The sequence below is a fragment of the Xenopus laevis genome, chromosome 6S, assembly GCF_017654675.1.
Source record: "Xenopus laevis strain J_2021 chromosome 6S, Xenopus_laevis_v10.1, whole genome shotgun sequence".
NCBI lineage: Eukaryota > Metazoa > Chordata > Amphibia > Anura > Pipidae > Xenopus > Xenopus laevis.
The window spans coordinates 18,447,953-18,472,793 of NC_054382.1; the positions used below are offsets into that span (position 1 = coordinate 18,447,953).

Sequence of the window (24,841 nt, forward strand, 5' to 3'; positions counted from 1 at the left end):
CATTTTAGTTCTACTTTTCTTTTCAAAAACATTTATTTTTGCTCATCCATACTGTACTTGCATTAGTTAGTACTTTTTTACATTCTCTCTCCTTACAGCATTCAAATGCTGTCCTGCATTGAGAGGGCGCTTACGTTACAGACAATTGTATTGCATTCCTCCCAAAATTTTGGAAGTAAAAAGAGGGAGACAATTTTTTTTCGCACGTAGTGCAGAGAATTTTTTGATCATGCCCCTTTCTGTGGCCACACCCCCTAATTACCATGTTCATTTTACAAAATTTGTCAGGTTGTGAAAGTTTGAAAATATTTATCCTTATCTAAACTTTTTTGTGTCTCAAATTTGTTACAAAGTATCTTATTTGCACCTTTTCGCTGTTCTGTGCTCTCTGCTAAAAGCTTAGAAATTGTGTTTCTTTTTCTGGCTGTTCAGTGCAGATAAAATAGGGACTTTCCAGTACAAATGAGGGACTGCAGAGTGAGCTGTCAAAAGAGGAACTGTCCCTCCGAAAAAGGGACAGGTGGGAAATATATTTCAATATTTAAATTTTTAGTTCTACTTTTTTTTTAATTCCGCCCTAATCAAAGATGGCCGCCGATAGGAGTTGCATAAGTGGTCGCATACTTATGACGCTCAAAACAAATGTAGCTATTGGTTGAAGTGTCATGATTATTCTGTTGTTTTTTTCTTATGCGTGACGTGCCAGCGCTGCCACTTTGCGAATGATCTGATTGGCGGACGGCTGTGGGGGGTGTTAGGGAGAGGCGTGACTCAGGTTTAAACTAAACAAGCGCCGAACTCTCGTATTAGAAGTGGCGGCTGAGGGAATCGGGTTGTTTCTTCCGCGATGGGGGCGATCGTGGCAGAGACGAGTCAGAATGGAGACACTTCCCTATGTCCTGAGAAGAAGTTTACGGTACCGCGGCCTCCTTCCATAGAGGAATTCGGCATCGTGAAACCCATCAGCCGCGGCGCTTTCGGGAAGGTGTATCTGGCACGCAGGAAAAACAACAGCAAGCTCTTCGCTGTCAAGGTGCTTCAGCCTGGGGTCGCCGACCCTTTTCTGCTTTTTGAGAGGAGATAATGACAAGCTGCAAAGGTGGCTTTAGAGCAGGGTAGACCAGTCATCTGTCTTGGAGTTTTAGGGGCCCTTGGATCAGCTGTCAGAGGGTTTGGGGGAGGGGAGTTGCAGTTGGTCAACATCTGAAGTGCTGCAGGTTACACAACCCTGAACATATAAAAAGGACAAAAATATGTCTCCACCACGCCCATTGTGTGGCCACACCCCTAATTACTTTTCTTTTTTTTTTTTTTTTTTACAAAATGTGCCAGTTTATGAAAGTTTGAACACATCTCTGTATTTTCTTTTGTCCAGTTATTACAGTTTTACTAATGAAGGTGAATTTCCCTTTAATGGGGTGGATCTCCTTTGAGTTAATTCTTAGTATGATGTAGAGAGGGATATTCTGAGTCAATTTGTGATTGGTTTTCATTTTTTCATTTATTATTTGTGGTTTTTAAGTTATTTAGCTTTTTATTCAGCAGCTCTCCAATTTGTGATTGGTTTTCATTTTTTCATTTATTATTTGTGGTTTTTAAGTTATTTAGCTTTTTATTCAGCAGCTCTCCAGTTTGCAGTGTCAGCCATCTGGTTGCTATGGTCTGAATTACCCAGGCAACTATGCACTGATTTGAATAAGAGACTGTGATATGAATAATAGAGGGTCTACATAGAAAGATGGGTAATAAAAAGTAGCAATAACAATAAATGTGTAGCCTTACAAAGCGTTCGTTTATAGACGGGGTCAGTGACCTCCATTTGAAAGCTGGAAAGAGTCAGAAGAAGAAGGCAAATAATTAAAAAAACTATAAGAAATAAATCATGGAGACAAATTGAAAAGTTGCTTGGAACCGGCCATTCTATAACATACTAAAAGTTAAAGGGGTGGTTCACCTTTGAGATAGCTTTTAGTATGAGGTAGAGAGGGATATTCTGAGACAATTTGTAATTGGTTTTAATTTTTTATTATTTGTGGTTTTTGAGTTATTTAGCTTTTTATTCAGCAGCTCTCCAGTTTGCAGTTTAAGCAATCTTGTTGCTGGGGTCCAAGTTACCCTAGCAACCATGCACTGATTTGAATCAGAGACAGAAATATGAATAGTAGAGGCCTGAATAGGAAGATGAGTACTAAAAAGTATCAATAACAATAAACACGTAGCCTTACAGAACATTTGTTTTTAAAAGGGGTCAGCGGCGGCTGTTTGAAAGCTGCAAAGAGTCAGAAGAAAAAAGCAAATCATTTTAAAACTATAAAAAATACTGAAAACCAATTTCATTATAACATATTTAAAGTTACCTTAAAGGTGAACCACCCCTTTAAGGCAGAGACACACATGGATATTCGGGGAGATTAGTCGCCCAGCGACAAATCGGCTTTTCTTCGGGCGACTAATCTCCCCGAACTGCCTTCCCGCCGGCTAGAATTTAAATCGCCAGTGGGATGGCACTCGGATCGCTTAGTTTTCTGAAGTTGCCGCGCGAGAAAACTTTTGGCACTTCCGAGTGCCATCCCGTTGGCGATTTACATTGTAGTCGGCGGGAAGGCATTTTGGGGCGATTAGTCTCCAGTATTAGACTACACGAGAATGGATGTAGTAATGAGTTAATACGGGTGGATAAGATGTGGATACATTTACAGGTTCATGTCAAAGGGATACATTTTGGAATGCTGTACAGACAATATAGGTAAGGATTGTTATGTTGGATATATGCTGGGATCCACGCGGTATTAGTACACAAAGTACTGGTGGTTATAAAAGTATACAGGTGTGATATATACAGAGATTTTGTATGCAAATGTTGCAGTTATGCTGGAACAGGGCAAGGGGAAGTTCCTAAATTGAGTATCCTTGTTCCTACAACGCTACTAAGAGGCAACGTTTCCTGTGGGGTTAAAAACTAGCTGGACCGGTTGTACCGACATATCCGATACATTGAAATGGTTTGTCAAAATCCACAGGGCATTTAAGCAAAAACACATTATTATTTGAAGAACTTTTGTGTCCCAGTAGATAAGAGTAGTTATTGTCTGTTTTTTTTCTTTTCTTTGTATTACCATTGTGACTGTGTTGTTTTTTTTAGTAAAACATTACCCCTTAATGAAACACAGCTGGACAATGAGTTAATCAGAGCATTGTTGTAATTGTGAACGGCGCATTTTCATGCAATTCAAGTCTGACAAATGTTTGAAGAGACACTACCCAGTAGTCATGTGCGGGCCGGCCAGAAGCCTGCGAGTCGTGTGGGTTTGGGCTGAACTTCAGCTTCTATTCTCCCCGCCAGAGGATGTACTGCTGAAGTTGGCCCGAACCCACCCAACACGCAGGCTTCAGGCTGGCCCGCACATGACTACTCGGTAGTGTCTCTTCAAACTTTCGCCAGCCTTTGCATGAAAATGCCCCGTTCACAATTACAACATATATGCAGTTATGGGATCCCTTATGCGGAAACCCTTTATCCAAAATGCTCCGAATTACGGAAAGGCCATCTCCCATAGACTCGATTATAATAAAATACGGTTTTAAAAATGACTTCCTTTTTCCTCTGTACTAATAAAACAGTAGCTTGTACTTGATCCCAACTAAGATATAATTAATCCTTATTGGAAGCAAAACCAGCCTATTGGGGTTATTTAAAGTTTACATGATGTTTTAATAGACATAAGGCAGTTCTTGAGCATTCTGGATAACTGATCCTGTACTGTGTGTGTATATATATATATATATGTATGTATGTATATATGTATATATATATATGTGTATATATATATATATATGTGTGTATATATATATATGTGTATATATATATATATATATATATATATATATATATATATATATATATATATATATATATATATATATATATATATATATATATATATATACACACATACATACACATATATCTCCAAATGTTTGTATTGGGGAAACAATCTGATGTCTCTTTATTCACCTGCCTCTGGTCTCCAGGTTGTCAAAAAAGCTGACATGATAAACAAGAACATGGTTCAACAGGTCCAGGCGGAGAGGGATGCGCTTGCTCTGAGCAAAAGTCCTTTTATTGTCCATTTATATTATTCACTTCAGTCTGCCAACAACATATACTTGGTGAGTACACACAGCGAGATAATGCAGTGCAGGGATATTTCTATTCATATCAACATATTCTTATACATGCATATGATTCCATGAGTATATATATATATATATAGTTTTTTTTTGCTTAACCAGGCTATGGAGTATCTCATTGGTGGGGATGTGAAATCTCTTCTGCACATTTATGGATACTTTGATGAAGAGATGTCCATTAAATATATTTCTGAAGTTGCACTGGCTCTTGATTACCTGCACAGACATGGAATAATTCATAGGTAAGTGTATTTTAGCTCTGTACAGTAGTTACATTTAACAGTGTAGTGTATATATAACAAAATATGCACATGGTGGGACAGATTCATAATGAACTATTCCCCCTAACAATGTAGTTCTCTCCAAATATATATTGCTTAAAACAACACATATGTAAAATCCTGCTTCTTGTAAATAAACCATTTTCACAATAATATGCTTGTTTAGTAGTATGTGCCATTGGGTAATCATAAATTGAAAAATGGCACCTCCTGGTATCCTAGGATTCACGGTCCACACAAACAAACCATACATGTCAGACAGAGTTCTGTCTTTTGCTTCCTCACTTCTTCCTGTTACAGTTAGAGCTGCAGTATTTCTGGTCAGGTGATCTCTGAGACAGCACACAGATACAAAATGATGGTGCAAGGGGAAAAAGTTAAATGGCAATTTTTATTTAAAGGAACAGTAACATCACAAAATAAGTGTTTTAAAGTAATAATAATATAATGCAGTGTTGCCCTGCACTGGTACTAAGGGGTAATAAGCTGCTGTGTAGCAATGGGGGCAGCCATTCAAAGGATAAAAGGCTCAGGTTACACAGCAGATAAGCTCTGTAGAACATAATGGTGTTATCTGTTATCCACTATTTAACCTGAGCCATATAGACTTTTTTCAATTTCCACCGTTGCTACACAGCAGCTTGTTTATATGAACTATAGTAGTGTTTCTGAAGCAAACATCAGTTTTACCAGTGCAGGACAACGGTACATGATCTTTACATTACTTTAAAACACTTTAATTTTTTGGTGTTACTGTTCCTTTAAAGAAAAAAATAACCCTTGCCCCCATCCGCTGCCCACTCCAGTGCCCCTTCCAAGCTCTCTTCCTACAGCATTGAATCTTCTCAGAAGTCTCCTCGTATCCTGAACTGCTATTCTCTGTGTGAGCGGCGTCACGGATCTTAGAAGAGCATGTGTAGTTAAAACTATGTCCTCAATAAGCTTCTACTGCACATGCTCCCGTAAAATCCGTATTGGCAACTGTCAGAAGAGGATCAGAAACACAGAAGATGGCACCTTTGACCTGTGCACAAGTCTGCAGATTTATAGCAGTTAAGGATACAGGGAGACTTCTGAAAATAATAGATCTGCGGGGAGGGAGCTTGGAGGGGGCAGGGTTTAGTTTAGTTCTCCATTAAGTATTTATTTTGGGGTATGTTGTACTTTTTTTGTGACAAAGTCTCGTGATTTCTCTCCCCATCCCTAATTTGCATATGTCTTAACCACTGGGCCAGGTGAGCAGCCTGCAGGGTTGCTCACTATATATTACCTGGTCTTTGCAGCCCCAGCCCAGCAGCAGCCTGATTGGTTACAGTCAGCCAATCAGGGTTGACTGCCCTATTTAAGGCCAGCCCTCCAAACACTCCTTGCCTAAGCATTGGTTCCCAAACTAGCAGTGTGTCATCGTCCCTAGCTAAGGGTTCCAGCCCTAGCCTCCTTGTCTTTTCTTGTCCTGCCTTACCTTGAACCTTTCCTCCTTACTTTACCTTGTTTTGTTCCTGCCTTGTCTTTCCCTCCCAGTTCTATCCAGTCCCCTCTCCGGCTATCCCGTCCTCTCCTGCTATCTGCTCTAGTCTCCTTCTGCTCCAGTCTCCATCTCCAGTCTGATTCGATCTACGCCTGCACCGTCCTGTACTATCCTTTCACTCCATTCCCGATCTATGCCTGCACCGTCCTGTTCCACCCTCTCAGTCTGCTCCTGATCTACTCCTGATCACATGAGCTGTGAGAGCTGACAAAAAAGAACATTTTATTAGTATAAAACTGCTTTTATCTTCAGAAGAGCACTCTGTGCATGTTTACTCTTTTTATTTCATTGTATTTTTGCCCTTCAATGTCTTTTGCTGTCTACCCGAGATATGTAGCTAAACCCGTATACCAGTTTTATGTGATGGGTACAGAGGGGATATAACTGTTGCATGTTAGTGAATTGTATTGCACTTAGAGCGGCTTTATAAAACGTATCTGTTCCATGAAGAAACTTTACCAATACCATTGTGTTATAATGGGAAGCATTGTTTGGAATATGATATCTTTGTTCATTCTCACAGAGACCTTAAGCCAGATAACATGTTGATCTCCAATGAAGGGCACATCAAACTAACAGATTTTGGCCTCTCTAAGGTGACCCTAAAGCGAGGTAAGGACAAAGACTTCTAACAGCCGGTCACTTTATTTTGGGGAATGTCTGGGTATTCTGGTATCAAACATTCACTCTTTCTTTCACAGAACTTAGTATGATGGATATCTTAACCACACCATCTATGGCCAAGCCTAAGCGGGACTATTCACGTACCCCAGGACAAGTGCTTTCTCTTATAAGCTCTTTGGGTTTTGTAAGTCTCTTTCAAGTCAATCTCAGTTCAACAATCAAAGATTTAAAGGGGAACTATTGTTAAAATTAAAATGTAATATAAGCTTCAGCATACTGAAATAAGAAACTTTCTTTATGCAGCAGTTGGGTGTCAGATATTCATTGACAGTTAGATCCAATATTTCTTATAAGGTAGGCTCCTTTTGTCTAGAAGATGTATTAGAGCTCACTCTATTAAAATCACCAGACATCATGTCTCTCTCTACATGCAGAATTTGTGCAAAAGGCAGTTATTTTGTTTGTACTGGAATTTATTTGAGTGATCTCTAATTCATCTGCTAGGAAAGGAAGCCCCCTATAACATATATTGGATCTAACTGTCAATGAATATCTGACACCCAACTGCTGCATGAAGAGAGAATTAAGAGAATCAGATGCCGAGAGAGGGATAGTGAAGATGAACTTCATTATTTCAGAAACGCTGCAGAATATTTAATTGATTGTATTTAGAAAGTTTCTTATTTCAGTATGATGAAGCTAATGTTACATTTTCATTTTCGCAATTAAGTTCGCTTTTTAAGTAATGTTGCAGAAACTGTTCTAACCATGGTTCTTCTCTGTGTAGAACACACCAGCTGGGGGAAGAACGCAAGGATCGTTAACTCAGCAAACTGAAGGAATGCGTGGAAATGCTTCTACTCCCCTTCTGATGAAAAAGAGAGAAAGTTCGGTGAAAGGCAGTAAGCTGATGATTTCATGTAAGTATGGCAGCATGAGATTCATGTGTGACATATGAGGCCAGCTTTGCATTTTGTTAGGTGCATTGACTATGGGTAATTCTGGCTAATAAATCTATAAGCATATCAAATAAAGCAGATTAATCAAGTTCTAATTGCAATCCTTCTGATGTCTTTCTAGGCCCTGAAGCCAGCTTGTCCAGTCCTAGCATGCCGGTAAAATGTCTGACACCCAACCTTCTCAAGTGCAGGACCCGGTTTCCTACATCCAGTACAAGCAGCCAGTCACGTATCTGTTTATCCAGCTTGGAGTCAGAGTGTGACATGAGTCCCAGATGGGAAAACTGCAGCCAGGTTAGCAATTATCTATATGGGGACACAAGGGTTCATATAAGACTTCTCTGTGATGGGAAAAGGTTCTTATCTTTTCCCATCACAAGTAAGTCGTAACAAAAGGTAAATTATTTAATTTGATTTTCCAACTTCTGGTTTAGGAAAAGAAGGTAATATATTACATTGTCTGTGCAGAGATAAACCCACTCTGCATGACTGACCCCTCCTATTAGTCAGCCTGAGAAAGGTACCTCTAAGGGGGGGCAAAGGAGGCGTTTGTTTTATACAGAGCCCAAATCTCTACTTAAAGGAATTGTTCAGTATAAAAATAAGAACTGGGTAAATAGTTAGGCTGTGGAAAATAAAAAATCTATAAAGGCTGGAGTGACTGGATGTTTAAAACTGGTGTGTTTACTTCAGGAGCACTACTATAGTTTATCTAAACAAGCTCATGTTTGTAGCCATTCAAGCTGGAGAAAATGTACAGGTTACACAGAAGATAACAGATAAGCTCAATAAAATACCACTACATTCGACAGAGCTTATCTGTTATCTGCTGAGTAACCTGTACCTTTTATTTGAATGGCTGCCTCCCTGGCTAGAAAGAATTTCACTAGCACTCAGGTTAAATCCAAGCAGGGACAAGCCCTTGCTAAGTTTATTTTGCGAAGGTGCAACGTTTCAGGGGTAAACCCCTTTGTCAAGAATGATGCTTGATAAAGGGGTTTGCAGAACACATTTTTACTGAGTTTGCATATTGAAAAGGGTATTCATATATGTGTATATTGCCCCTTAACACTTACTACACTAAAACTACCTGCAGGGTTAGTATGGGCCAGAATTCACAGGCAAAGATTTGCTTTAGATGGTTGCTCATATGTTTGTGAGCAGCTGATGTTCTGTGTTTTGTTACAGCCAAAAACATTTAAAAAAGCCTATGCTTCTATCTTCTTCCATTCAGGATGCAGAAGTACCTCCATACTTGAACTCCAGCCGGGTAAAGGATTGCTCATTGGAACAGGCAATGAGCAAAAAACCTATGGGCAGCTCTGCCTCCCACAATTTAAAGCATTTGGAATTTGCTTTCTCTCCAATTGTTGATCGCAGAACTGAAAAGAAGGCAAGCTTCCAGGATGAGACTGGGGAACTAAGAGACACTCCACTTGCCACTCTCAATGCAAAAGGCGTCATTAGGAAATGCCTCTATGAAAATAAGGAACAAGAGAAACCTGAAGATTGTGCCAAGTCTGGTCAGGGAGAAGTGGGGAAATTGACAAGCTCTCCTGATTCTCCCCCTTGGTTAGCTAATGGCTCTCTAGCACCCATACAATTTAATGATGAGGAGACAACTGAAAAGATGGGGGTTAAACGGAATCATGACTTGGTGGAAAAGAGCCCAGAGCAGGAACTGCTTCAGGATAAAAAGACTAATACAGTCTATAAACGTGGCTGTGCAATAACCAGTTATCCAGTTTCCCAAAGCACAGGCTTAACCATGGAAATTAATTCACTCTTCCTTTCTGAACTCCGAAGCAGCACCAACAATTACACCAGTGACAGAAAGTCCGAGGACGACTACATATCCACACCTCGCACCCCGAAAAAGTTAGAATCTGCAAACCCAGTAGCCAAGAATTTGCTTTGTGAGCTGGATGATAATTGTGAACGGGATGGAGAGCTTAGTTCAAACTCGGAGGGAAAAGAGAGCCTGAATCAGGATTCGGATTCTTCTTCCACTGGCATGTCCGTAACCGAAAACCAGATAGAAAGGGAGCTTTGCCATGTGGATAAGAGCATTAAAGAACTTTCCTTTGAAGAGTCGGCGAGTGAAAGCAATGAGGAAACCACACCAGAGAACAAAGGCATTGCATTCATGGCTGAAAATAAGAAAATGCAGTCCAAACACCAACCAAATACAAGCAGTTTGCCGGACTCTTTACAACATGTGTTGGCTTCTCCTGCTGTAGTTAATGCAATGACCAACCATAGGAGAAAACCCATAGTAGTTTTCAGGAGTTACAACAGCACCATCAATGCCTCCAACATGTCAGAACCGTCCAAAATTAGTATGAACTCTGCAGACAAAATCCACTTTTCTTTGGGGTGCACTGGCTCCTTCCCCATGGCTGTTACTCCAGTACAAAAGAAAGTCCAGGTATAATATTCAGCGGTGACTGAGGGGCAAGCTTTTTTGTTCATATTGTACTGTTTACAGTTATTAAAGGGAATTTACCCGATAATTAAAATTGAATATACGATTCCTCATACTCAAATCAGGAACTTTCTAAATACAATCAATTAAAAATTCTGCATTGTTTCTGAAATAATCAAGTTTATAATCACTATCCCTCTCTCGGTATCTGATGGTTAAAGCCTTTTGCACAAATTCTGCATCTAGAGAGACATGATGTCTAGTGATTTTAATAGTGAGCTCTAATACATCTTCTAGGCAAAAGGAGCCTTCCTCTAGGATATATTGGATCTGACACCCAACTCTTGAATGAAGAGAAACAGATGCTGAGGGAGGAATAGTGAAGAAAAACTTGATTATTTCAGAAACGGTACAGAATGTTCAATTGATTGTACTAAGTTTATTATTTCAGTAATCGTTCGCCTTTAAGGGAAAGTAAATGGCACTCATTGCTAGGGATGCACCGAATCCAGGATTCGGCCTTTTTCAGCAGGATTCGGCCGAATCCATCTGGCCGAACCGAATCCTAATTTGCATATGCAAATTAGGGGTGGGGAGAGAAATTGCTTGACTTTTCATCACAAAACAAGGAAATAAAATCTCATTTCCCCTTCCCACCCCTAATTTGCATATGCAAATTAGGGTTCGGATTCGTTCGGCATCCCTACTCATTGCATTTACAGAATTAATGATAATGTGAAACATGATGGAGCTGTATATTCAGCAGGCCTGTAAATTCTACCTCACTATTTATTAGCCTTTTTCATATGCATTTGTTACTGCAAGCCTGCAATATGCCTCTGTCTGCTTGTGTGAAACAAAAGGTACATTTCATAGTATGTTGAATAATTTAAAATATGTTATAATGTGTCTTTTCATAAGGGCCTTACAGAGACACCATATAGGACACCAAAGTCTGTAAGGAGAGGGGGCGTACAGGCTGAAAATGAGAGGATCCTTGGAACCCCAGATTACTTGGCTCCTGAGCTGCTTCTAGGAAAGTCCCATGGTAAGAGATATTTTCTATCCCTTTGCTTTATTTCTGCATATAATGATATAATATTATACCACATTGAAAGGATGTGACTCTAGAAACATTAACCACAATTTACTGCTGTTCCAATCACTCTGGCTGTCAGCTTGAAGAAAAGAGCAATATAGAAAGGTAACCATACAGTGTACGGAGTCCCATAGATTAATTCTAGGGCCTCCCAAAACATTGGTAAATTAACCTCTGCTACAACGATATAGTAATATTGCTCATGAATTGGGGACCTCTACAATCCTGGGTCCTCCTACAACCTCTAGAGTTACATGCTTGAAAATGCAAAAGTGAATCAACAAAAAAAATGAATAACATAATTATCTTTCATGTTCTAACGCAGGAGTGTGGGCCCCAGAGCACAGAATTATTTGTCATGTCCAACTGAGCACACTACACTCCCATCTGGTAATAACTGGAAACATCAATGGGCAGATTTATCAAGGGTCGAATTGAAAATTCAAATTCGAGTTTTTTTTTATGGCCAAAACTGTCAAATTTGACTAGGGAATTGTTCAAATTCTATTTGAGTTCTTTAAAAATGTGAATTTGATATTCGAGCTTTATCATACATTGGCCATTTAAAAACTCAAATACGACTAGTCGCCACCTAAAACCTACTGAATTGCTGTTTTAGTCAATGGGAGATGACGTCCTGGGATCAATTTTGAGTTGTTTGTAGCCTTCCTGACATTCGAGTTTTTTTCTTAGAAAGTCGAGTTTTCGGGTGGATCCTATTCACCCGAGTTTAGGAATTTTTTCTAGTTCATGGGAGTTTTTAAAAACTCACGTAAATTCGAAATTTGACCTTTGATAAATGTGCTGTTCTGCTGCTTTGGTCTGACTGCAAACGGCTCATTAATCACTACTGTAATTTTGGACTCTAGTCTAGTCCTACAGATCAGATCATATGTGCAGGTAAAAACACTCCTGTATCGGACACTTAGCATAACATTGAATATTTATTCATCAAATCTGTATGCTTCTATAATGCTTGAATATACATGTACAGTCTATTCTGTCTGGCTTTACTGTATATAATACATACTGTATTCGTGCAGAAAGTTTCTGTAACCTGTTTTGTCTCGTATATACAGGGATCCAGGTAAACGGTGAGTTACATTTTGCCCCAGTGCATATCGGGAAGCTTCTTTTTATCCAGTCAAAGTCTAATCAAATGCCATATAAAGTGTTTTGGGCACTAAGAACAATAAAAGGGCAATGACGATAAAAGTCTGCACTATGGGTTGGCATACTCCAACATATTTTTTAGGAGGGGTTAAAGCTTTCTGGGAGCAGCAGTCGATTTGTATCCGGTTTGAATCCATAGGCAACACTGCTCATTAAAACTCTTCCCAGCTTTCCAAGTTCAGAGGCCTATTTAAAGGGACATTAAAAATTCATGTGGTTATGTAATAAAAGACTTTCTTTATGGGCAGATCTATCAAAATGTGAGTTCAGATTTTAATAAATAAAAACTCATGCATGTTCAATTCATTCCTATGGGGTTTTTAAAAGGATATTTATCAATAGGTGAAATTAAAACTCAACGTTTGATAAATATGCTTCTAAAAATCCCATAGGAATGAACAGACCGCGTTTCATTTATTTATTTTTAGGGATGCACCGAATCCAGGATTCGGTTCAGGATTCAGCCTTTTTCAGCAGGATTCGGCCAAATCCTTGGGCCTGGGCGAACCGAATCCTAATTTTCATATGTAAATTAGGGGCGGTTAGGGAAATCATGTGACTTTTCGTCACAAAAGAAGAATTTTTTCCACTTTTTCCTTTCCTGCCCCTAATTGCATATGCAAATTCGGATTCGTTTCGTTATAGGCTGAATCTTTCACCGGGGATTCGTCCGAATTTCGGTGCATCCCTATTTATTTTATTAAAATCTGAATTCACATTTTGATCTGCCCCTAAAGGAGCAGTAACCCATAGCAACTAATCAGCAGGCAGCAGTTACCGGTCTCGTATTTAAAAGCAAATGTCTTATTGGTTGCTATGGGTTACTGATCCTGGGCAAACTTGGTTCCTTTTATTACATATGGGAGTTTATGTTCTATTTTTGTGCCATGTACTTACCCCCTTCTTCGTTTTATAGACAGGACAGTTTGTTCAGAGCTTCCGATCTAACTTTAAACAAACCCAACCCTTCTCTAAGCAGCAGCCTACAGCTTATTATTAGGGGCTTTCCAGTGGACTGGTAATTTGCTTTATTAGCTCCTTGGCAGTTCTTTAGGGATCAGGAAGTGCTAAAGTGAAACAAGCTTCAAATGCTTGAAAAGAGCCAAAATTAACAGAACCATAGATATTTCTTAAATTAAAAGAGCATATTAAAACAATAGCTAAAACGTATGTTCAGTACAAGCCCTAAACAAGAAGTTTATATCATTTTTTTTTAGAGCATTGCCCTTATACAGCCAGTATACTATTGTATATTTATTATTACATTACACTTTGACTGGGTTTCCCTAAGGCTTTGCATTCATTCCCAGAATAATAGACCTCCTTGCTTTACAAGCAAAATCTGTATTAATAGGTTTTTCCTGCTATTTACTGGTGAATTCTATGGTTTTATAGAGGTGGTGGGAGTTACTTCAACTTTTCTTTCCCTTTTAATAAATAAGGAGTTTGCTAGCAACAATGATCAAAACATATCCCATAAACACCAAAGAATATCAGTAATCAAAGCACTGGTAGTTGGGCTCTGTGGAATTAATGGGTGGTTCAACTTTAAAGTAACTTTTAGTATGTTATAGAATGGCCAATTCTAAGTAAGTTTTCAATTGGCCTTCATTATTTATTTTTTTAAGTTATTTACCTTTTTCTTCTGACTCTTCTGCAGCTTTCAAATGGGGGTTGCTGACCCCTTCTAAAAAGCAAATGCTCTGTAAGGCTACAAATGTAGTGTTATTATTAATTTGTATTACTTATCTTTCTATTCAGGCCTCTCCTATTCATATTCCTGTCTCTTATTCAAATCAATGCATGGTTGCTAGGGGAATTTGGACCCTAACAACCTGTAGGCTTAATAGAAAATTAAAGAGCTGCTAAATAACTCAAAAACCTTAAATAATAAAAAATGAAAACCAATTGCAAACTGTCTCCGTATATCACCCTCTACATCATATTAAAAGTAATCTTAAAGGTGAACAACCCCTTTAACCCAAATAGTCTTTGGGCCAAATTTATTATGGACATTTATTTTGTCACAGCACAGAGATAGAATAACTGGGAAACCAAATTGTAAGTCTCCCTCCCACTTTGCTCCACATGAGTGGTTCCTAAATGAGGGAGCTTGGGACTTTAGTGGGGGAGGGATCAATATGAAGGCCAGTAAGGGTGAAAATTAGGACAAATTGAAATCTGCTCTTCTAGAAAGTACAGCTTTAAGGTCAGTTAGGGTACAATTTGGGGTGAAACCCCATCTGCTGCCTAAATATTCTACCCTTATGACTGATACTGATATTCTCCCATATCTGTACCCATTTCACGAGAGATGTAGGTTTCTGAAAAAAGGTTAGACCTTCAAGGGGGGCCATGGCCAAAGTCTAGACTTTCTAGTAGGACTTGAACTGTATAAGAAAATCACTACTGGACATACAGGGGGGGTTGTCTGTCTTCTTGAGTGGAGCAGTAGAGTCTAAGCACCAATTCATTTGGAACCTCTGTCGAGTTCCAGTCTTGGTTGCTTCGCTGCTCCCTGTGATGACCACGGCAATCTAAAATAACATGCCCTAAGCTTCACACGTTGCTTTGTTGCTTGGTGCAAGGGAAGTTTCATCGGCAAAGGGATGAGATATAGAGCTTTCACTCGGCACTGATGCATGGAAACTGGATTTGCTTTGTGATGCCACCTAGCATGCATGGGCTGCATTGGTGTAACATGCAGATATATCTCCTGACTGTACAGTGCACAAGTCATGTGACTTGTGCTCTGATAAACTTCAGTCACATTTTACTGCTGTACTGCAAAGTGATATCACCCCCTCCCTTCCCCCCAGCAGCCTAACAACAGAACAATGGGAAGGTAACCAGATAGCAGCTCCCTAACACAAGATAACAGATCTAAGAACAGCACTCAATAGTAAAATCCAGGTCCCACTGGGACACATTCAGTTACATTAAGTAGGAGAAACAACAGCCTGCCAGAAAGCAGTTCCATCCTAAGGACAGAGGCAGACGTGAAGATTCGGGGAGATTTAGTCACCTGGCGAGTAATCGCCTCTTCTTTGGCCAACTAATCTCCCCGAAAACCTTCCTGCTGGCTAGAATCTAAATCGCCGGCGGGATGGAGTGATTAGTTTTCTGAAGTTGCCCTAAGTTTCCTTGTGAGGCGACTTTGGAAAACAAAGCCCTCAGAGTGCCATCTTGCCGGCGATTTAGATTATAGCCGGCTGGAAAGCTTTTCGGGGAGATTAGTCTCCCGCACAAGAGGCAATTAAGTCGGCTGGAGACTAAATCTCCTGAATCTTCGCGTCTGTCTTAGCCCTAAAGTGCTGGCTCTTTCTGAAAGCACATGACCAGGCAAAATGACCTGAGATGGCGCCTACACACCAATATTCCTACCAAAAAATACACCTGCTGGTTCAGGAATTAAATTTTATATTGTAATGTGAATTATTTGCAGTGGAAACAGTGTCATTTATAAATAAAAACTACATCATAAAAATCATGAAAGAATCCCTTTAAAGTGAAAATAGATGCCAACATAGTTGGGCATAACCCTGTATGCATAGAACAGTGTGTCTCCATGTAGACAGTGAAAAATGGCGCTACACAGGAAGATCTACTAATAGTAGTAGCATAGTGGACTAGCGGACAACATGGGGGTCAGTAGATTACCCATTGGTAATGGACCTTATCCAAACAACCTGCCTGATTTGCTCTGACCCAGAAACAGTGCCAAGATGGTAAGATACGTTTCATTGTCCCTGGTAGAACAGATTTGAATGTGGGAAAACTTGATGCACCTTGAGTTTTGGTATCTAAGCTTTTATTTGTGAATAAGTCATTTCAAAAACTCGGTGCCATTCTGAGTGTACGTGAGACCCCCAATCTTGTGTATAGATTATAATAGATCTGCTCATCCTCTGCCTATTCTAACATTGTTTCTATCAGGTCCTGCGGTTGACTGGTGGGCTCTCGGGGTTTGCCTTTTTGAATTCCTGACTGGTATCCCCCCATTCAATGATGAAACTCCTTCGCAAGTCTTCCAGAATATATTAAACAGAGGTATTTAAACATAATGATATCTGTTGCTAGAATGTAAATGGCAGTTTTGTTCCCCATGTATGATTTTTAGCTTTCATTCCCATTTTCCTAGATCTTCTCATAGTAGAATTACAACTGTTACAGCCCTATTGGGCTTTCGTCTACTGCCAGTGACAGAACTAGGTGGGGGCGGGCCGTGCAACCATCGTCCGTGCGGCTGCAGCCGAATCCAGTGGCGCACGTGACTGCCGGGGGGCCCTGCGGGGTGCGGGTCCTGGCCCAATTGCACCCCCTGCTCCCCCGGTGGTTACGCCACTGTCTACTGCCTTCTTTATCTACAAGCCCAAACCAAACAAACTGCATTCAGTTGACAGTTAAATCCAATATATCTTATAGGGAGGCTAGAAGATGTATTAGAGCTCACTCTAAAATCACCAGACATCATGTCTCTATACATGCAGAATTTGTGCAAAAGGCAGCTATTTTGTTAGATTTTGTTAAATATTGGAACTAACTGTCAATGATTATCTGACACCCAACTCCTGCATGAAGAGAGAATGAAGAGAAACCGATGCTGAGAGAGGGATAGTGAATATAAACTTGATTATTTCAGAAACAATGCAGAATATTTAATTGATTGTATATAGAAAGTTTCTTATTTAGTGTGATGAAGTTTATATTACATTTTAATTTTTGCGATAGTTCCCCTTTAATATAAGCTTCATCTCTCTGAAATAAGAGACTTTCTTTTCACTTCATGCAGTAGGTGGAGTCACTTTTTGATTGACAGGTCTAATACATCCTTTGGGGGGGTTGCACCCTTATCTAGATAATAGATTAGAGCTCATTCTTTTAAAATAACCGGTTCTGATGAAAATGCTGTTTGGCTGAATGCAGTGTGTGTGCCAGACTCTGCTATTTTGTTGGCTATTGTTTATTGGAGTATCTACTAGGAATGTGAGCCTTATCCTAAAATATTTTTTAAACTTGCCTGTCACTCAAAATGTGACGCAAACTTTTGCATGAAGAGTGAAAGGTTGCTGAGAGTAACTTTATTATTTCATACGCCTTACATAATTTTTATAGAATGATTTATATTTAGAAAATGTCTTCTTTCAGTGAGATGAAGCTTATATTAAATAACATAACATTTTGGAGATGGATCCCCTTTAACATTGATCCAACACCAAGAGTTGTGCTACACACAAGACAGTTGTAAGGCAATAACTGACACAATTTTATTTCTATAGACATTCCTTGGCCTGAAGAAGAGGAGACCCTCTCTGTAAATGCCCAGAGTACAATAGAAATTCTCCTGGCCATTGATCACACCAAGAGAGCTGGGCTGAAAGGTAAAATGGCTACTGAAATAGTGATGTGTGGGCTGCCCGAAGCTTGCAGGACCCACTGGTGGGCCGACACTTGCACAAGCCATTCAGGCCGCGGGTGGATCCAGGCCGCGGGTGGATCCAGGCCGCGGGTGGATCCAGGCCGCGGGTGGATCCAGGCCGTGACCTAACTGTGGCCCACTTCTGCTTAAGGCAGCATCAATTCAGAGATTTGAGCTGGCCCCACTCCCTCTGTGACATCAGGGTCAGGCGCGGCTATAGAAGGACACACAGAGCAGTGGGCCGGGTGGGAGTAGTTCATCGTTGGGTTAGGGTCAGGTCCGTGTCGAAAATATATTGACCCCGCAACACTATAACTGAGTTTCATCTGAACATGTTAGAAGTCAGACCTTAAGATGGGATAGATAACCTAGTTTATGCCAATTAAAGGAGAAGAAAAGGCTAAAATTAAGTAAGCTTTATCAGAAGGGTCTATATAAATATACCAGTAAACCCTCAAAGTAATGTTGCTCTGAGTCCTCTGTCAAAAGATACACAGCATTTCTTTCCTTCTATTGTGTACACATGGGCTTCTGTATCAGACTTCCTGTTTTCAGCATAAACCTCCAGGGCTTGGGCTTGAGCATGCTCAGTTTGCTCCTCTCTCCCTCCCTTCTTTGCTGTAATCTGAGCCCAGAACTATGAGTGAGCAGGGAGAGACTCAGGCAGGAAGTGATGTCACAGCAAGCTAATATGGCAGCTGATATCCTAAACAAACAGAGACAGAGTCTAGAGCTGTTACTCGGGTAAGGTAAAGCATTTTCAAGAAGAAAAATGTTGTTATAGCTTGTACTATTGTGGCTAATCTATTGGCAATTAACTGCCTTGGTAGCTTTCCTTCTCCTTTAATAGTCTTGTAGTGTATAAACATGCCACCCTATATATAATACATACTAAACCAATATTTTCTGACATCCTTTAGAATTAAAGGCTCACCCTCTCTTTCATGGCATTGAATGGGACGACTTGCAGAACCAGCCTATGCCCTTCGTTCCACAGCCCGACGACGAGACAGACACGACCTACTTTGAAGCCAGAAACAACGCTCAGCACCTTAAGGTCTCTGGATTCAGTCTATAGAACATGACATAGTAACAATCTCTGCCCTTTTATAAGCTACCCACCCGCCCTGCAGGCAGAACCCTTCCCCCAACAAATCTCACCTGCTTCACATTTTATTGTAATTATCAGATAAATATTTTAATGATCTAGTGAAGCCGGGAGCAATGTTTTGTGTAAATAAGCATAGTATTTACTATTTAAATTGGACCTGGTGTCCTACCCTTAAGCACCTTATAGTCACAAACTGTTATGTTTGTAAATTGCTCTGTAAAATAAAGTAATCTGATGAGACGTTACTTTGAGTCAGATGAATAGTTGGAATAAGGGACTAGTGCATGAACTACATGGGTTATGCCTGTATATGCCACATCCCTTCCCATGGCTTTTTTGCACGAAGAGATGTGATTGTATTTCTATAGACATGTCTTGGCCTGAATAATAAGCAAATTAAAGGGGTGGTTCACCTTTATTTTAACTTTTAGTATGTTCTAGAATGTTTGATTCTAAGCAACCTTTCAATTGGCCTTCATGTTGTCTTTTTCATAGTTTTTGAATTATTTGCCTTCTTCTGACTCTTACAAAAAAAGGAGGGTTGTGGGTGCACTCCTAAGGCTAAGTTAAAATGTGTTTAAATACAACGGAAGTGCTACTGATTTGACCAATTAATCAATGTACATTCCCTGGTCCCCTGTTGACAAAAACAGGGGTTTTTAGTTACAAAGTTATGATCATAAAGTTGATAAGCTTCCATACCACGTCGAGGTAAACCCCAAACGACGGTCCAGACCCTAACTATTTACCTCTGGTCATAATATAAAAGGTCTTGTACCTCTCTGCATAATAGCATTACTTAGAGTAAATGTCTCCTGGTTTGGGCAATCTCTCTCTTAAAAGCCACAAAAGTTAGTGGTGGGGGAGGATCTAGCCCTCAGACTAGCCTGAGACACTTACTATATTTGCGCCTGTTACTAAGTAACACTTGCACTAATTTACACATATTACACCTATCACACCCTTCTTTAGCTTTCCCTTTTTTTATTTTTTATCTATACTGGCACCTATACTCCTATCTATACTCACACACCTATATACACAAGTGTGCACCTATACATATCATTTTACTTTGCCTTCATTATTGTCTTTCCATTATCACGTCTATTTATTGTGCATGTAAATGCAAAAAATAAAATCCCATTTTTACTTTCTTTAATGAAAAAGAAACCTATCACCAATATACTTTAATTAAAAAAATGTGTACCGTTTTTATAAGAAACCTGACTGTATGCAGTGAAATTCTCCCTTCATTTACTGCTGTGGATAGGAATTGTCAGACGGTCCCTAACTGCTGAGCAGGGAAACAATCATACTTATGAACAGCAGGGGGAGCTTCCGCCTTACTTCCCAGCCATTCAGAACTCAATCAGCTTTGTTTGTTTCCCTGTTTTGATAATTTATGACAATCCCTAAGCAGCCCAGGCCACACTGAGCATGTGCGTAGTCTTGGTCTTGCAAAGATGTTTAACTAAGTTGCAAGATGGTGACCCCCTGTAGCCAACTTTGAAAGCATAAATTATTTGTTTGATTAGGCTTGTGGTGCAGTAAGTTCATGTTTATATTTAGTATACAAAATACAGCATTTCTAACCTTATTCTATTTTAGACTTTACTTTCCCTTTAAAAATGAGCATTGGTTTGGGCAGTCTCTCTCTCTCTCTCTCTCTTAAAAGCTGCAAAAGCAGGTGGTGGGGGAGGATTTAGCCCTCAGACTGAAACCAAGATTCAGGAGATATTTACTCCAAAAAATGCTACTGTGCAGAGGTAGGGTTGCCACCTGGCCGGTATTTTACCAGCCTAGCCGGTAAAAACACCTGTCAGGTCCAGTATTACAAATTTACTGACAATGTAGCTGCCGGTAAATTTGTAATACACCTAACAAAAGCCTGTGGCCTGCCCCCAATCTGGTCAAAACTCACTTTTTTTGCCGTCTTCAGGCCAATCGCACACAGTGGCTCCGCCCCTTTTGACATCACTACCCACCCCATTGTCGTCACGGCACACCCATTTGTTCCTGCCCCCTCCACCGGCTGGTGGAAATTTTATGAAAAGTTGGCAACCCTATGCAGAGGTACAAGACCTTTTATACTATGACCAGAGGTAAACAAGTTAGGGACCATGTGGGGTTTACCTTGACGTGGTATGGTGGCTTATCAACTTCATGATCATAATTTTGTAACTAAAAACCCCCTGTCATTGTTATCAAATGCACTTGCATTTATACTGAATTACTTCGACAGGGGACCAGGTAATGTGCACTGATTGATTGGCCAGGTGAGTAGCACTTCCATTGTATTTAAATATATTTCAATTTAGCCTTAGGTGTGCACCCACAAGCTTCCTTTTTTGTATGTCTTCTGACTCTTTACCAGCTGTCAAATGGGGGGTCACTGACCACATTTAAACATCAAATGCTCTTTAAAGGGCATGTAAAGGCAAAAAAATAAAATCCCATTTTTACTTTCTTTAACAAAAAAGAAACCTATCTCCGATATACTTTAATAAAAAAAATGTTTACCGTTTTTATAAGAAACCTGACTGTATGCAGTGAAATTCTCCCTTCATTTACTGCTGTGGATAGGAATTGTCAGACGGTCCCTAACTGCTGAGCAGGGAAACAATCATACTTATGAACAGCAGGGGGAGCCCCCGCCTTACTTCCCAGCCATGCAGAACTCAAGCAGCTTTGTTTATGTCAATCTCTAAGCAGCCCAGACCACACTGAGCATGTGCACAGTCTTAGTCTTGCAAAGATGTTTAACAAAGTTACAAGATGGTGACCCCCTGTGGCCAACTTTGAAAGCATAAATCATTTGTTTGATTAGGCTTGTGGTGCAGTAAGTTCATGTTTATATTTAGTATACAAAATACAGCATTTCTAGCCTTATTTTATTTTATACTTTACATGCCCTTTAAGGCTACAAAAGTATTGCTACTTTTTATTACTCATCTTTGTATTCAAGTTGCTGAATTGCTGAAATTGCACCTGGAGAGCTGCTGAATAAAAAGCTAAATAACTCAAAAACCACAAATAATAAAAAAAAAATGAAAACCAATTGCAAATTGTCTCCATATCAATCTCTGCGTCATACTAAAAGTTAATTTCAAGGTACGTCATGTCTTTTCATGCCAAGTCTTATTACATCCATATACTGGGTGGGCTGATGGATTTCTGCTTCACATAACAACCAATCAAATCTGCAAGAAGCTATGTGCCCTCCAATTGCTAGAGGGGAAGGGGGCACCAACGAATACTTAGCAACAGACTCAGTGCTGTCGCTTATCATTTCTGTCTGACTCACTGGTCCCATCACATAAGTATTGGTCGTCCTTTGCACATTTTGAATGGAATTTTTGGTGCATTTGGTATTCCACCGAATCCTAAAACTGCTGAAAGCCTTTGGAGACCAGTAGAATATATAAAAGGGGCAAGATCAAGTATTGCAGCTGAAGTAGTTGATGGTGGCCTTCCCTCTCCTTTATAAAGGGCCCGGTCATATATCCTTTTTTTTTTACCCATTTATTAAATTCCCCCAACCGGATCACATTCTCCAGAAGGCGACCGCCTGGCTACTGAAAAGTACATATTGCAGGTGTATGGGATCCGTTATCCAGAAAGCTCTGAATTAAGGAAAGGCCTCCCATTTTATCCAAATATTCCAAATTTTTAAAAATGATTTCCTTTTTCTCTGTGATAATAAAACAGTATCTTGTACTTTATCCCAACTAAGATATAATTAATCCTTATTGGAGGCAAATCCAGCCTATTGGATTTATTTAATGTTTATGTGATTTTCTAGTAGACTTAAGGAATGAAGATCCAAATTACAGAAAGACCCCTTATGCCGAAAGCCCCAGGTCCCAAGCCTTCTGGATAACAGGTCCCATACCTGAAGTATGTTCTGCACCACACAAGTACATAAGCTCTGTTTTTGTATAGAATGTTTTTTGCAATAATTATTGTACTATTGAAGTTCTCTAACTGTGCCCTTCCTGTTTGGCAAGTAGACGGCCTCTTAGTTTGTAACTTGCCTGCTCTTTCCTTCCCATAAACGAACATGCAGTAGGTCTGAGCCTGTCAGGGCTTCCAGTTTGGTTCCAGTACAAATCCAGAATCTGAAGTCTCCCATAGTCCGTGCCATTAGCAATAGGCCTTGGGGTGGAAGGGCACAGGAACTGCCCTACTGCATTTTCATGATTACAGAAACAGTTCTGTATAAAAACTGGGTAAATTGGCTGTGCAAAAATGTAATCTATAAAGGCTGCAGTGAGAGGATATCGAACACAACTTCCTGCTTTTCAGTTCTCTAAGGGTCAAGGCACACAAGCAGATTCGGGGAGATTAGTCGACCCCGGTGACTAATCTCCCCGAATCTGAGAACTGATCTGTGTTACATGGAGTCCACCAACTTCTGGCACCTGTTACATTACACAATTCTTCTGCATTTCTTGCTTTTGCCTCAGAAAAAAACATTTTTGATGTCACCCCACAAGTTTTCTATTGGATTAAGGTCCAGGGATTGGGCTGGTCACTCCATAACGTCAATCTTGTTGATCTGGAACCAAGATGTTGCTCATTTACTGGTGTGTTTGGGGTCTTTGTCTGGTTGAAACTCCCATTTCAAGGGCATTTCCTCTTCAGCATAAGGCAACACGACCTCTTCCAAGTATTTTGATGTATTGAAACTGATCCATGATCCCTGGTATGTGATAAATAGGCCCAACACCATAGTATGAGAAACATCCCCATATCATGATGCTTGTGCCACTGGTTTCACTCTGTACTGTGACTTGAATTCGGTGTTTGGGGGTCGTCTGACAAACTGTCTGCAGCCCCTAGACCCAAAAAGAACAATCTCGTTTTCATCAGTCCACATCAGCTCCATTTCTCTTTAGGCCAGTCAATGTGTTATTTGACAAACTATAAGCTCTTCAGCACACGTCTTTTTTTATTTGTTTATTTTTTTTCAACAATGGGACTTTGCGGGTGCCTCTTCCAGATAGCTTGGCTTCACATAGGCGTCTTCTGATTGTAACCGTATCACAGGTAACTTTAGCCCTTCTTTGATCTTCCTGGAGCTGATCATTGGCTGAGTTTTTGCCATTTTGGCTATTCTTTCAGTTCTTTCAGGTTTTGGTTGCCATTTTAAAGCATTTGGGATCATTTTAGCTGAGCAGCCTATCATTTTCTGCACTTCTGTATATTTTTTCCCCTCTCCAATCAACTTTTTTTCTTCTGAACAATGTTAGGAACGACCCATTTGAGAGAAATGCACTATAACCAGCAGCACAACATTTGCTCCTTCCTTCCTTAAAGGGATATTGTCATCGGAAAACATGTTTTTTTCAGAACCCCGAATTACAGAAACAAGTTGGATCTTCATACCTTGTCTAATAGAATCCAATAAGAATTAATTATATCTTAGTTTGGATCAAGGAAAAGGTACTGTTTTATTATTACAGAGAAAAAGAAAATCATTTTTAAAAAATAAATGGATAAAATAGAGTCTATGGGAGATGGTGTTTCTGTAATTCGAAGCTTTATGGATAATGGGTTTCCGGATAACGGATCCCATACCTATAATGATAGTAATACAGGTCTTGTCATAAAATGTATCCAGGGTTAAATCCTTGGATAAAAATGAATACAGAAGGAATGTGAGTAATGGGATGTGCCACTCCGAGACAAGCATTTTGAACCAAAGCCCTAAAGGTGGCCATAGACGTAGAGATCTGCTTGTTTGGCGATGTCTCCAAAAGAGCGGATCTCTCCCCGATATGCCCACATTGAGGTGGGCGCCGTCGGGCTGATCCGATCGTGGCCCCACCGATCGGATCACAATGCATCCGATACAGGCGGTCAGATCGCGGGACAGCATACACGCACAGATGCGGCCACGATCTGATGAGATTTTTTTAACCTGCCCTATCGATGTCTGGCTGACTTTGTGCCAGATATCGATCGGGGAAGCCCGTCAGACTGCCCCACAAACAGGCCAATAAGATGTCGACTCGGTCTGTTGGCAGCT

At 40.0% G+C, this 24,841-nt stretch overlaps 1 protein-coding gene across 2 annotated transcripts; it reads left to right on the forward strand.

The window, feature by feature from the left end:
• Positions 1-710: 710 nt before the first annotated feature.
• LOC108719853 (serine/threonine-protein kinase greatwall) lies at positions 711-19,234 on the forward strand. Of its 2 annotated transcripts, XM_018269082.2 has the most exons (12): positions 712-1,033; positions 4,033-4,170; positions 4,294-4,433; positions 6,524-6,612; positions 6,702-6,808; positions 7,412-7,544; positions 7,705-7,877; positions 8,818-10,011; positions 10,930-11,056; positions 16,217-16,330; positions 17,560-17,661; positions 18,620-19,234. In XM_018269082.2, exons 1-12 carry the CDS (start codon positions 848-850, stop codon positions 18,775-18,777), a joined length of 2,661 nt encoding a protein of 886 aa, XP_018124571.1. In that variant the 5' UTR covers positions 712-847; the 3' UTR covers positions 18,778-19,234. The 2 variants fall into 2 exon arrangements, with proteins under 2 accessions (XP_041423333.1, XP_018124571.1); XM_041567399.1 differs by lacking the exons at positions 16,217-16,330; positions 17,560-17,661; positions 18,620-19,234 and adding an exon at positions 11,433-11,738 and having other exon boundaries at positions 711-1,033.
• The last annotated feature ends 5,607 nt before the right edge of the window (positions 19,235-24,841 follow it).

Coding starts and splice junctions, on each gene's coding strand:
- LOC108719853 (XM_018269082.2), top strand. CDS start 848: ATGGGGGCGATCGTGGCAGAGACGAGTCAGAATGGAGACACTTCCCTA. Junction 7,545..7,704: donor CAGTAAGCTGATGATTTCAT/GTAAGTATGGCA, acceptor ATGTCTTTCTAG/GCCCTGAAGCCAGCTTGTCC. Junction 7,878..8,817: donor GATGGGAAAACTGCAGCCAG/GTTAGCAATTAT, acceptor TCTTCCATTCAG/GATGCAGAAGTACCTCCATA.